The 13,212-nt window shown below is 41.3% G+C and overlaps 1 protein-coding gene across 5 annotated transcripts in view; it reads right to left on the reverse strand.

Annotated features, from left to right (window-relative positions):
• Positions 1 to 13,212, reverse strand: part of PTK2 (protein tyrosine kinase 2) — a 463,084-nt gene that overhangs the window by 411,157 nt on the left and 38,715 nt on the right. Inside the window, exon 1 of one of the 5 annotated variants that reach the window (XM_019528218.1) lies at positions 569 to 639. The exons of 1 other annotated variant lie outside the window; for it this stretch is intronic. In XM_019528218.1, coding sequence (XP_019383763.1) covers positions 569 to 605 — 37 coding nt within the window. In that variant the 5' untranslated portion in view covers positions 606 to 639. Of the gene's footprint in view, positions 1 to 568; positions 640 to 13,212 lie in introns of those variants that run through there. 3 more of the 5 variants (XM_019528213.1, XM_019528215.1, XM_019528214.1) reach the window with 3 other exon arrangements.

Below are 13,212 nucleotides of genomic sequence, written 5' to 3' on the forward strand. Positions count from 1 at the left end.
TGCAGCAAGGAAACAGAATAAATAGACCAGAAATAGACATTCAAGCATGCTGTGAAAATTAAACAGTGACTGCAACTCTTGGGAATCGGCTCCAAACTCTGTAAACAAAAGTCATCAAATGTCCCAAACTACCACATACACAAAGAAAGTCAGGTTTTAAATTTTAGACTTTAACCAACTTAGTCACCCACAATGCTATTATTTTTCTTTTTAATGAAAATTAACATTACTTCCAGAAACCAAACCTCTTTCATTCTTTACAAGTACAGGCTAGGAGAACAATTTACTTTCACTTTTAAATGACTACATTAGCTCCAGAATTTAAAAAGAGCAATATACAAATCAGTACCTTATTTGCAGCCAATATACATAATACATCACAAATTAATAGAAATATTCTCTAAAGGAAGCAACACTACAGAAAACCAAATATTTATTACCAGCTATACAAGCATACAGCACCAGAAGTCTTTTAGCATTCATGGGCTAGGAACACCCTTGTATTTTACAAGGTAATTTTTTGTTCTTCTTTCTAATGAAAAGAGTCAAGATAGCTACTAATACGTACCATTATTTGCACAATTCAAAAATCCAAAAACCTGCATTTTTCCACTGTGGAATATAAAACCCCTGAAGAGAAAGCGTATTTGGATCGGTTTCCTTGTCCCTGCACTGCTCACATCCCCGTCTCAACTTCCCTCCCTTCCTCAAATCTTTAAAACACTTGAGAGCTCTCAAATTTCTCACAGGCAAATCAAAACATGCCCTCACTTCAGAAAACATTTTACGCAACTTGAATGATAAGAAGGCATACTGTGAATCAAAAAAAAAAAAAGCAAGCCCCCAAACAGCTAGTAAGGGAACTGTTTTAGGCTTTCATTAAAAGGCTTGCTTATCCTCAAGAGATCACATCACCCACACAAGAGGTATTACTTTTTCAGAGGGCTGGAGATGTAAACAGAAGATTAACTGATGGTAGAAGTTTTTTCAAATTTCTGCATCACTCTTCACTTCAGACAAGGGTCAACCTGGTAAAAATGAGATTTTTCCAAGATCTGTGGAAGCCATTCATTCATTCATTCTTGAGTTTATGCTCCTATTATTTAGTTCCCTGAAGTGTACAAAAACCCTCTCGTTATAACAAACAAAGGAAACCAAAAACCATTATTACAGTTAATATTCAGGACTTTCAATATATCCCTATTTTCATATGAGGATGTCTTTCTGAAAATTTCCAGTCCTGTGCGTGGTTTTCCACAGGGAAGGGAACTTCAACACAGATAAATGAAAGTTGAGTTCATGCTGATCAGCATTTTTCTAGTGATACAGGAACAAGACACACGCATTTTATAGCTCGAATACAGTTTTGAAAATAAAAGATACTCTTTTGTTCAAACAGCTTGGAGCACCACTGTAAATAGGCATTAAAGAACGGTGAGCCCCTTTTTACCAACTGAAAAAGGTTCACTGCTTCTGCAATTTTCCCTATTACTTCCAAACCAAGACCCATTAAAAAACAACCAACCAAATAAAACTTGCATTAACAAAAACACGATGGGCTCAAAGTGAAGTCAAAACCCCAACAGTAACTAGCTTGGTCATTTTGTAGAATTCATTCTTGCTGCTTTCTGAACTGATATATTGATGTATCCGAGCCTTAGCCTCTATTCTTAAGCAGAATCTTCCATAGACTTTAGCTCTATATAACACACATTTTCTTATCATTAAAAATGTTTTATTGGAAAAGTTAATGCAACCCCATTACAGTGGCATTACACAGCCTTTATGGTTTACAGCTTTACGTACAGAATTAATGTAGCATCTGCTAGTGACTCCTTTCTATTCTACTCCAGTTCTCATATGGGTTGAACCAGAGTACCGTACACACGTCACAAACTCATCTGTCCACCATTCTGGTCATGTGACTCCCTTCTCCCTTTTCTCTCCAAGGGAAAATTATGGGAAGATTTTGTGGGTTTTTTTAAATTTATAACATGATTGTTATACTACGTGTGTTATAGAACACTTTACACTTGAATCAAAAAGTACCCATATTTGATCACTGAACCCTCTCCCCACCCCCATTAGGGTTATATTCTAAAATGACTTTAAAATGGAGCAGACAATCCTAGTTTTGTCCTAAAAGTAGGTGTCTAATTGGTGTGACATTTCACACAGAACATTTCTATGCCCTGTATTTTCTAGGTAAGTTTTGATTTAGTTTTTCTTTTCATAAATTATTAACAGGAAGCCTCTGAACTTGAGACTGATTTTTTTCTTAGATGTCCTACTTTCTCATTGCTTATTGACACCTACGTAAAAACCAGTAAAGATTTGCTGTACTGGAGACCTCTCAAAAATGTTAAGTTTATGGCTGTTTGTGGTCATCATTTAAAAATCAGCCACAAATCTGCATGTGCACAGAAACCTGGCTGATGAGGAAGGGACATGTATGCCTGACCGGGATGGAGTGTGCAAACCTGAGGGGGTTGTTGCTGGAGGAGGGCAGGGATGACAGCTGGCACAACTAAACCAGACAGGCGTAAGAGAAGTGACCTAGGTTCAGCAACAAGGCATCTGGGGGTATGGCACAGTGGGGACCATTCAAACCTGAATAAGATCCTCTGCACGTGAACCTTAGTGAAGAGCTATATGTTTGTCAGATGTAATCCTTTCTCTGGTCTCAAAAAAACATGGGGTGGCTGATGGGTAAAAGGCTCCTCTGCAGCACTCCCACATCCCCAATATACCAGTACAAAGGATAGCATGGCAATGGGGAACTGGAGGAATTGCTGCAAGTATCAGATTTCCAGGCCTTGTAACTCAGGACCTTTAAAAAAAAAATAATTAAGGTGGAAACTTACCTCTAAGGAAAGTATTATATGGTTCAGAGGGGAAAAAGGAATGAGGGGAGTTGGATTTCACTGACCCCATACCTTCACATTACTAAAGGAAAAAATTCAGTTTACAAATAGAAGATGATCTAATGAAACTATATATATGAGTACCAGACTCTGTACTAAAACTATATATATATATTGTACAGAGAGAGAGTGTGCACGCACGCGCCTCTAAGGTAAAAGATGTCCAAGTAACAGTCAGCAAAAACTGAACACAAGGCAAACCAAATTCTTTAGATTAAAATAACCATGATAAGGTATCTTCAAGGCTCCTGATAAGTGTCCATTTACTATGACAATGAGCTAAAAGATTCTAGAAATTGGAAGAAACGTTTGTACTGAGAACCAAAAATTGTGTTTTGATTGGTTAATGCTGAGACAATGAGGCTGTCACCCCTTCCTGGAGACTGAGCAAGCTCTGCACAAACAACGGGAAAAGAGGAAAGAAGTGGAATGAAACCATTCTGCCACTCATCTCTTGGGACCCACCATGACACAGCTGAGCCTTCATCATCCTAGTCCTGAAAGGAGCCTTAAGTAAATCAGATCAGAACAAGGAAATTGATATCACCACTTCCAGCAGCTGATCAGACTCTGGGCACTACACACTACAAGCAAAGAAAGAAAAAGAAAAACAAAGCAGAGACAGAAGCTGCTTCTTCCTCCTTTCTGCTGTTATTCTCTCACCATTTTTATGTCTGCCTTCTGCATGAAAAAAAGTCAAACATCAACAGCAGCAACTCAAGGTCAGTTATGATGATCTATAACATTCCCTAAAAAAAGAGTGTCAGGAGGGTTTCTCCATAACCCTTCCTATAAGCTTACTACAAAAGGAACAGGGTATTATTATTAACTCAGGCTTTCATTTTAAGAGTTAAAACTTCTGAAGTGTTTTCCTCCTTTTTCTGGATCATTAAAACCAGATTTTAAAACAAGGGATTTGTTAACAATCTCCTTCAGGGGCCCAAGACACCCTTGGCACAAAACAGATTCTTATGAAGATACTTATGAAAAGCGACCACAAACTAACTTCCCATATTTTCTCGAATCCAAGGAAAAATAAAAAAAACCCACCATCATCTTAGATCTGAGTACAGTCCAGGGCAGGCAGGTTCTGCAACGGCATCTCCAACTCCAACCTCAATCTGGGGGAGCCACATAGTGAGAGCGGAGGCAGCCCACAGAGAGCCTGCACGGTACACAGCCCAGGGGCAGCATGAGGGAAGGTGATGGTGGTACAGGGATCGTGCAGGGAGGGAAGACTGCAAATGAAGGGTGTCAGGGGAGACTACACAGCACAGGGTGGGAGAAGTACAGGAGGGACTGCACAGACATGGGAGTTTCTGTGACTCTGGCCCAACCCAGGGCTGGGGCTTGAACTGCTGCTGCCTCTTCTGCCTGCCCAGGCCTGGAGCCACCGCGTGTTGTGAAGCCAGAGTCACTGCATAGGGTAAGTGGCAGAGGAGGGAGGTGAGGGGCAGGACAGGTGTCAAGGGGAGGCAAGTAGCCATGAGACAGGCCTCAGAGTGGGGGTAAGACAACTGGAGAGGCAGGGGGGCATAGGGCAGGTTGCCCACCTCTACCAGTGCTGCTTTTTCTGCTGGTTGCCCTCCCAACACTGTTTCCCCCCTCACAGTGGTGGTGGGGATGAACTGAAGATGACCTTGCAATCATTAGCTTCTATACATGAATAATTCTAACTAATTTATAATTTTCCATTTATAGAATCTAATTATTGAGGGGGGAATTGTTTTAAATTCAAAGTTATTTGGGATTTAGGTAAATACAGTGTTCAGCTGGAATTTACCCATATACTGTTTTTTAATTTCTTCAAATATTTTTAAATCAGCAAATGATACTTGAGCTGAGCCTACAAGAAGCTATACACTGTGATAAAACACAGGGATTGGCTTTACATGCCAAAAAAAGTCAAGCAGAAGTTTCATAGTCTATAGGATTTCTAGGGATCTATTAAGATAAGACAATATTAAAAGAGATAGCAGAAGCTGATGCATAGATGCCGATTTTCATTTTTGCTGGGGGGAGGGGAGGGGGCTACAACGATGGGTGTGTGGAAAGTTTTACGCATTTCAGGTGACAGCCCTCTTCCCAAGGGGAGCCAGAGCACTTGTGACCCCACATCCTCAGCGCCTCTGAGCTGACATTCTGAGCAAGAGACATAACCAAAAACTCACAAAATCTAATCCTGACTTTCTGCATAGACTTGGAGAGATAATCCTACCTATCTAAATATTTATCTGTATTGCAATTTTTTTAGCCTTCATTTGCATATAATTTTGGAGATGTCAAGCATTACCCAAATGATAAGTATTATTAAACGCTTTCTCAAACTTACTGGCAAAAATATGGATAAATCATTGCAAAGTTAACTAAAATCCACATTTTCTCAGCCACAAAAATTCCATTCAAACAGTTTCCCAGGGAATAAAACCTAGTATACCTTTCAGATCCCTCTCTAGGCTTTGTTATATCAAGTGCAATGCCACCTCTCAGTGGCAGTGGTGCTCCTTTATGCTACAGTGTTGTTCCCACCATCTAGCAGAGGGATGGCAGCATTCCAGCATGGGTGCAGCAGTAATAGATAGCAACCTTGGTAGAAAGTTTTGTGATCCCTTCTGGGTAAAGAGTGCTGTTTTAATTTAGCTAAAACATTTATTCCATGCATAGATAAAAGGGGTGTAATCTACGAAGCAGGGGTGTCAAACTTATCTGGCCCCGTAGGATGGATGAGTAGCACTGGGCCAGTCTGGTGGCCGGATCAGGTCCATACACTGCCCAACAACCCCCACCCCCTCCATGCTGGATCCAGAGCAGCGGGACCGACCCCAGCTTGTCAGGATCCATATGCAGTGCAGGTCCTGGGATGCATGCCACAGATGGTGTCCACTGTAGCCAGTCCGGGGTACCCACACTGCACATGAGGCCCATCCTGGCTGGTCTAGAATCCATGCTGCACATAGCACCTGTTCCAGCCTGTCCGTAATCTGCAGAGCAGTCCTGGACTAGACAGGGAGGGAGGAAAAATAGTCACTACATGCAGCCACCTGGAGTGGGTGCTATGGGACCACCTGGAGAGGGTGCACAGGTAGCACAAATCCTGGAGCAAGCACCACAGGTCACAGGCCCTACACACGGGGCAAGTCCAGCAGCATGTGCATTACCTCAGGCCCAAGGGAAACCAACAGGGGCCAGGCAAAGGGGCTTCACAGGCTGGTTCTGGCCGTGGGCCATATCCTTACCACCCCACCTGTATACAAAGCTGATTCTGTTCACCTCAATTAACTACTAAGTTGCCCTTATACAGGAGTTTCCATGCAAAGAACTCAAAGCTAAAAAATGTTGTTCTGATGTTCACTTAAACTGGGCACAGGCCAAGTACTGGATGACAGCTAATGAAAAAAAGGCTAAAAGAAACACAAAATAGTAAGTGGATTTTTCAGCCATTCTAGTGCATCAGGTATTTTTAAAATACACTGCCTCTGTTTGTAATCTACTGTATTTTTTGAGGGCTGGGATCAACGAATGGGACATGAGCTAATCAGTGCCGTACACCAGGATTTCTCTCTGCTTTGTTAAAGGGACCTGTAAAGCTAAACCCAGGCACATGAAAGCTTATTCTTTAATAACATCATTCAGACCAGCATATTTAAGGGTCTGTCAACATTTTTATTACCTACAGACTCAGAACTTTATAACTCAGTTGGAACCTTTCACACGAGCAATCACCAGGTGCCAAACATAAAACAAAAATGAAAGCTTGGGGGTTTTTTTTAACATTTTCTACAAAAGCACAATTGTCAAGTAACTCACCAGTCCAGAATGGTATTTGTGGAAACAGAGGTTTACATTTTGCGCTTAGAGTATAAAAGCTGTCATTAAGAAAAGCAAATCGTATATACCTAGAAAAAAAATTAGTTCCACCTCCTTTATGTAGGTCACTAGAGTAATTTATTTATGTTTTGTTTTAATTAACATTTTTAAGGGATTTATCGGCATTTAAAATATGAGACATTCTGTTACAATGATAAGAGCTTAAAAATGTACAGGAGCAACTCAGTCACCATTTACAGAATCAGGCTGTTCAAGAGACAAGTTTAGTAATCACTGTTGCCGTTTTGTTCTGTGATCAAGGAGAGCCATCATCACCATGGCTTTTGCCATGGCCTCACAGTAGCTAGAAGACCTGACCAGAAGGAAGACAATATTAACAAACAACGGGTTTTGCTACCTAATGCTTACTATCCTGGAATCTCTAGTAAGCTATGCTCCTTAAATTCGGAAAGCACTTTATCTCCTGAAAGACTCGGTACTAAGATCCACTCAGTTCTGAGTCTTTGCTGGATAATGCTAGTGCTAATTCGTTTTTATGAATTCACCTATATTCATTTTTAGAAAATAGAGACAGTGCCGCTCATTCTTAGGAAAAACTCTCTTTTGCTTTGATGCCCAGAAAATAAAATGGTTAGACCACTGCTGACCTATTTATTGCATCCTACCACTTGCTTGTACTTCCGCATCTGTCGAGTCACACACCGTCTCACATCTTATATTTGGATGGTACATTCTTTTGGGCAGGGGCAGCCTTTTTGTTGTGTTCACACAATGGCATATACCATACACTTTTATTTAAGGCACAAGGCAAACCAGTCACAAAGATGTTCCACGTATAATGTTTTAGCATGCCATAAACCAAATGAATGGATGGCTTGTTATAGTTTACGGTGTGCTTAAAACATTAACTGCGCCATAAATTCAATGTCTGCCAGGGCCCCATGCATCAAACCATGAGGTCTAGGTTCGTGACTAGGGCTTTTCAATGCTATAGTAATACAAGTGATAACAGTAAAAATGACTGAGAGCCTTGAGTACCAGTCTAAGTCTATACACCAAACATTGAAGTCTTTATTATGCAAACACTTACGGACATGCTTAGCTTTTCACAAAGGGATAATTCCTTTTATTCTTTTTCATTTGAACTGATCAACACACATGCAAAAGCTTAAACATATATGCGTATAACTTCTTTAGCTTTGGTGAAGAGTTTTTTGGGGCCAACTGTGTTTTTTCAAATTGCAATGTGACAAGGTACAGGGGTTAACACCATGAAACTTGGAAAAATAAGGAAATGCCATGAAGTGAATCATTTGGGAGCCTTCAATATAGAATCTAATCTGAAAGGCAGTACTTCCTGTACTATGATTCCCCCTGATATCATAAGGATGCATTACTTCTACCACAAAAAGGAAAAATATGTAACATTCACTGAACCGTGGACACCATTGCTTGAATGATCTCTTCCCTTGGTTTTCATACTTTATTCTTGCCTGAAGGGGTGAAGAAGCAAAAAACTACATATAGGCATGCATCTTTTGGCACCTATGAAAGGGACTGAACCCTGGATTCACCAGTGTGTAGGAAGGAAACCATGATGAGCTATAGTCCAGGGCAGCAAGGCTCACACTGCTGCTTCTGAGCCACAAGTGACTCTTCAATGTACCACTGCAGCTCTTTACAGAAAAGGTTATCAAAGTGACTTTTTCTCATATGCGTTTCCTACACTCATGAATAATGCAGCATCTGTGCTATCTATCACTATCAGTCACAGTACAAGCACTACATTTTCTAGTAGCAAAATACTAGAAAGCAAACAGCATTGGAACCATTACTGACTAACCAGCCAGGATTTATTACTGTACTCCCACATGTTTTCTGAATTCTGTATCATGCTTCCCGAACATCAGCCTTTATTTCAAAGAAAGAACGTCATGTATCCAACTGACATCCCAACGAGTAAGAATGAGATACCATTCAGTGTTTCTGTAACTTATTGTACCTGCCTGCCAAAACAGTATGTTTGCATACTAGACATATATTTGCTATTGCTTAGAAACCAGAATATACTAGTACATAAATTTAGTGAATACTAAAGAGACTTACCCCTTTTTAAGCATTTCCCCTGTTCGACTGCACGTTTTTTTCTTTTGAACTACTGTATGTTTCCCACAACTGACCTAGTAATGTATGTTCTTGGGACTCTTTGATTAGCACTGACTGGACAAGGCAGGACAAGAATCACTGGTTTTAGGGCTAACCTCCCAGCCCGGGCTCACAGGCAGGCAAGGAAAGCACTATAACCTGGGAGCTCACTACATTTAGCTGAGCTGACTTACCTCAGTTTAAAAAAACTGAGTTTTGCTCTAAGGTGAAAGTGAGAAAAAGTGGTCATGCCAATCCAAATAACTAGGGCAGGAAGCTCTGGAGAAATATATGAGTCACTTGATATAAGTTATACTTTTTGAATTTCAATTTCTTGCTTATAAATAGAAGCACAGGACTGGAAGGCACCTACCATTAAGCCATTACGTCCCGTCACAAGTTTTCACTGGGAACCAGGCGCATCTATACACATGGTCCTGGGTGGAGGGGAAAGCACTTTAATTAGAGCAACTACTGCAGTCATGTATATTCAGCATCCCGTGCTTCTAAACGGTGACAGGGCACTTCAACTAAAGCTCATAAAACAGCACCCCGGACACCATTTTGAAGCACAGAAACATGGAATAGATGTGACAGAGGCTGCTGGAGTGCATTAACACGCTTTAGCAGACTTGACTAATTAGCACGCATTGGAGCAGATGTCCGGCACAAATATAGGTGCTTCAGTTGTCCAAAAGCATGCCCTAAGGCAGTGGTCTCCAACCTTTTTATGGTAAAGATCACTTTTTGGCACCCCAGGATCTATGCTTCCCCCCATCCCACTGTCTGCCATTATGTGAGTTTAGGCATGAGTTAAGCAAGGCTTGAACTCCTATGCTTGAAGCCATGCAGTGATACAGCCTAACATCGCGCTACTGCAGTTTTAAGGGGATGGTACTAAATAGTGGCAAACAAACAGAACTAATCCCAAATCCCTCCAGTCCCCAAAATTCCTATTAAAGCAAACAGACTTCTCTATGCCAGTGATTCTCAAAGACAATGCTGCAGCACCCTGGGATATCCTCCCAAAGGTGCCACAGAGCACAGTGCAATATTAGCAGTTAGGTGTGCAAACACAATTTATAAGATAAACCCAGAGATTTCAAATAGGAATCCATAGTGTTAAAACATGTTCACCTGTTGTGGGTCTTTCTAATGTCTTTTAAAAAAAAAAGAATTGCTTCTTTTTCCACAGTCAAAAAACGAGTCAACAGTGGGTTCTGGCATTCTCTCAAGGGTGCCTTCACTCTGAAGAGGGATGTCTTGAGCGGAACAAGGTTGAGAACCACTACTTTATGCCCACGAACAAATCAAGAACATGCTACATGTAAACTGAATCTCTCTTGCAATCTTTGCTTACTTGTTACTGCTGCATTTTATAACACTACCATTAGTGGTGTTTAATAATGCAAGGTGCTCACTGAGCACCTGGGGCAGGGGTGTGGTGGGGAGAACACCATTCTGCTTTCCCCATTGAGCAGCTTTCCCCTCCCCCCCCCAATACACAGTGCAGCACTGACCACATAAAAGGTCCAGGGAGGGGAGAAGGAAGCACTGACCATCCCCCAGGAGCACTGGGGACGGGAAAAGGGAGCACACCACTCCATTTGCTCCAATCACACCCCAGATATACTGATCAGCGGGTGTGGCACTGCCCTGCCTGGCTCCTGTGGCCATACAGGGCAGCACAGGGCCCTCACTATGCCCTAGTTATACTACTGATGGAGCTCAACAAAACCTTTACAGCCAAGTCACATCCAGGAAGGTTCACTGTACTGCAAGATATTTACCTAACAAATAAATGTGCAGCTGCCATGGTTTTTACTAGGATGACTTGCGTCAGTCTTTTACAACTGTGTTCTAAAGAACAAATAAATAGCTGAGGCTTACAAAGCAGATACAAGTGTGCTTTATGTATGACATCATGACATTAGTAGCTATTCATTTTATAAAGGTCAAATGAAATGAAACATTAAAATAAATAAAATTGATGCTTTGTATACCCTTACACATAAGTACGTTTTAAGATAAACTCAAAGACCAACAGACATCATTTCAGGTTCTTACTTTTCTGGGTTTCCAATATAATTACTAAACACACTGCTAGCCCCCTAAAGCAGAACAGATACTGCACTGCTGACACTGCTCTAGGTGGCAGCGACATCAACAAATATTAGCTGCAAAGCAAGGGCATGAACTCTGCTATTAGTAGCTAAGCAGCTTCAAACATTTATTCTGCATTAGCCCTTATCTATTAGCAAAAGCTTTTCAGGGGAAAAAAACAGTTCATATATCCATTACCAAAACATTTCCAACACCTCGTTGATATCAAAACTGAAACCGTCTTGCACACCGTAACAGGTGCCCTGGCTCCTGCTATCTTTTACCCTGCTCTTTAGCAATGTAAACATCTAGGATGGATTGAAATATCAGAAGGATGTCAAAACAAAGTAAGTTTACTATAAAAAAGGAGCAAGCATACTAGGGTGCTAATTAGACCTGGACCAGAGATGGGAAAGACAAAAGGGAAAAGGACAGTGGAGGTCATGTCAGGACATCTAGAGACCCTGATGCCTTATATAGGTCTATATACACACTGCACAGGACACAGGACCTTAAGCATCAGCACTGATACTTTTACTAAAATATTTACCATCTTTAAACTGGTTTGTAAAATAATTTTACTTATACAAAACCACAGATCTATCTAAAGTTATACAACAGGTTAGTACAGGAGGCCATGCCACATTGGAAATGGGCAACTAGTATCACAGACAGAACTTGAAGGGCTCCATAGATAAGAAAACACTATTAAACTATTCTAAAACACAGTTTAACTGTAATGGCCATGAATGCAGTATAGTTTGCTTCATCCAGAATATTATCAGCAGCTTTTTTACCTTTAGAAATTCCCTGCGATTATATCAAGACCAGCAAGATGGACATGATCATCATCATCATATGCCTCAGTGTTTAAATGGAGAAGAGCTTTGGCATTTTTTCTAAGTGGGCAGCATATTGATTTTTTTTACGAGCCAAAACAGGGGTGACAATGAATCTTGCTGGACTCTCTGCTCCCAAGCTGCTAACCACAAGAGACAGTGGTAGCAGGAAAAAAGATACTGTATTTACTTGAATAGAAGGTGACCCTGAATATAAAGACACCCCCCCAAAAAATTAGATTCTATATATGGAAAATGTATAAGTCTGTTATAGTTTTCCAGGTGTCGAATCTAATTATTAGAGGTCTGCCTTGAATTTGTCCCCCTCCCACTGCTACAGCAGGGAAAAAATAAATCCGGAGAGGTCAGGTAGCCCTTTTCTTTCTGCTTCCCCCCCAACTTTTTCTCCTGGCAGCCCCTTCCCCCTCTTCTTACTGTCAGACCCTGTTCTCCCTGAGCATACTGAAGTGAGGAGCAAATTTAAAAACAATAACCCTGAAATTAAACCTGGCTGTAACAATTTGCATATACTACCCATGCACTTAGTTTATCCAGAATTGATGCACGTTACCTTTTTTTGAAACTGTCGCAAAGTTTTAGCACAAGTACTCTATAAACATACTTCTGAGAAATACTTTGGTACATACTTCTACGTAGCACAAACTTTGCATGAAAATCGTGCAAAGCCAAAGGTTCATGATTTACTACATAGTTCATTGGGCTGGGCCCCACCGAAGTCAACAGCATTTCAAGTAATAATGACCACACAGCTCAGTACTCCAGATGCACACCACAAAAGAGCCATGGGCAAATTAGCCCCCATTCATGCCTGGAACCAGGTATTCATGTCATGAGTCCTAGAAGGCTCCAAAAAATGAACATGCAGATGAGATGCAGGGCAACCTGGTCTAGTTTCACCTCATGGAAGGTGGGACCACACTAATATGCACCAGGTTGAAAGAAGGGCCAATGGAGAGATTCTGGGTGTACTGTATGCAATGTTGTTGCCCACCATGACTAGAAAGAGAGTCAGCAATGAAGGGGGACCATGGTTAGTGGGCACTACCACGTGTCTTATTCAGATGGGCTGCATTGACCTGTTCTTGTGGTAGGTTCCCATCAGCATCTCAGCTTTTTCGCTAAGATCAGGCATTTTTGGCACCAAGGGAATGGTGTAAGGGCTGGCTCTGGCCCTCCCAGTGCCAGCCTGGTATTACAGTACCACCAGGCCTGGTAATTGTTCCCTGTGGAGGCTGGGGAACTCCCTTCTTGTCAGTGCAGAGGCAGAAAAGGATCTTGGAATCACTATTAATGCTAAAATGAACACGGGCTAGCAGTGTGGGGATGCAGTCAGGAAGGCCAACCATACCTTG

Source organism: Gavialis gangeticus, unplaced genomic scaffold, assembly GCF_001723915.1.
Source record: "Gavialis gangeticus isolate Ggan-Ray unplaced genomic scaffold, GavGan_comp1, whole genome shotgun sequence".
NCBI classification, from domain to species: Eukaryota; Metazoa; Chordata; order Crocodylia; family Gavialidae; genus Gavialis; species Gavialis gangeticus.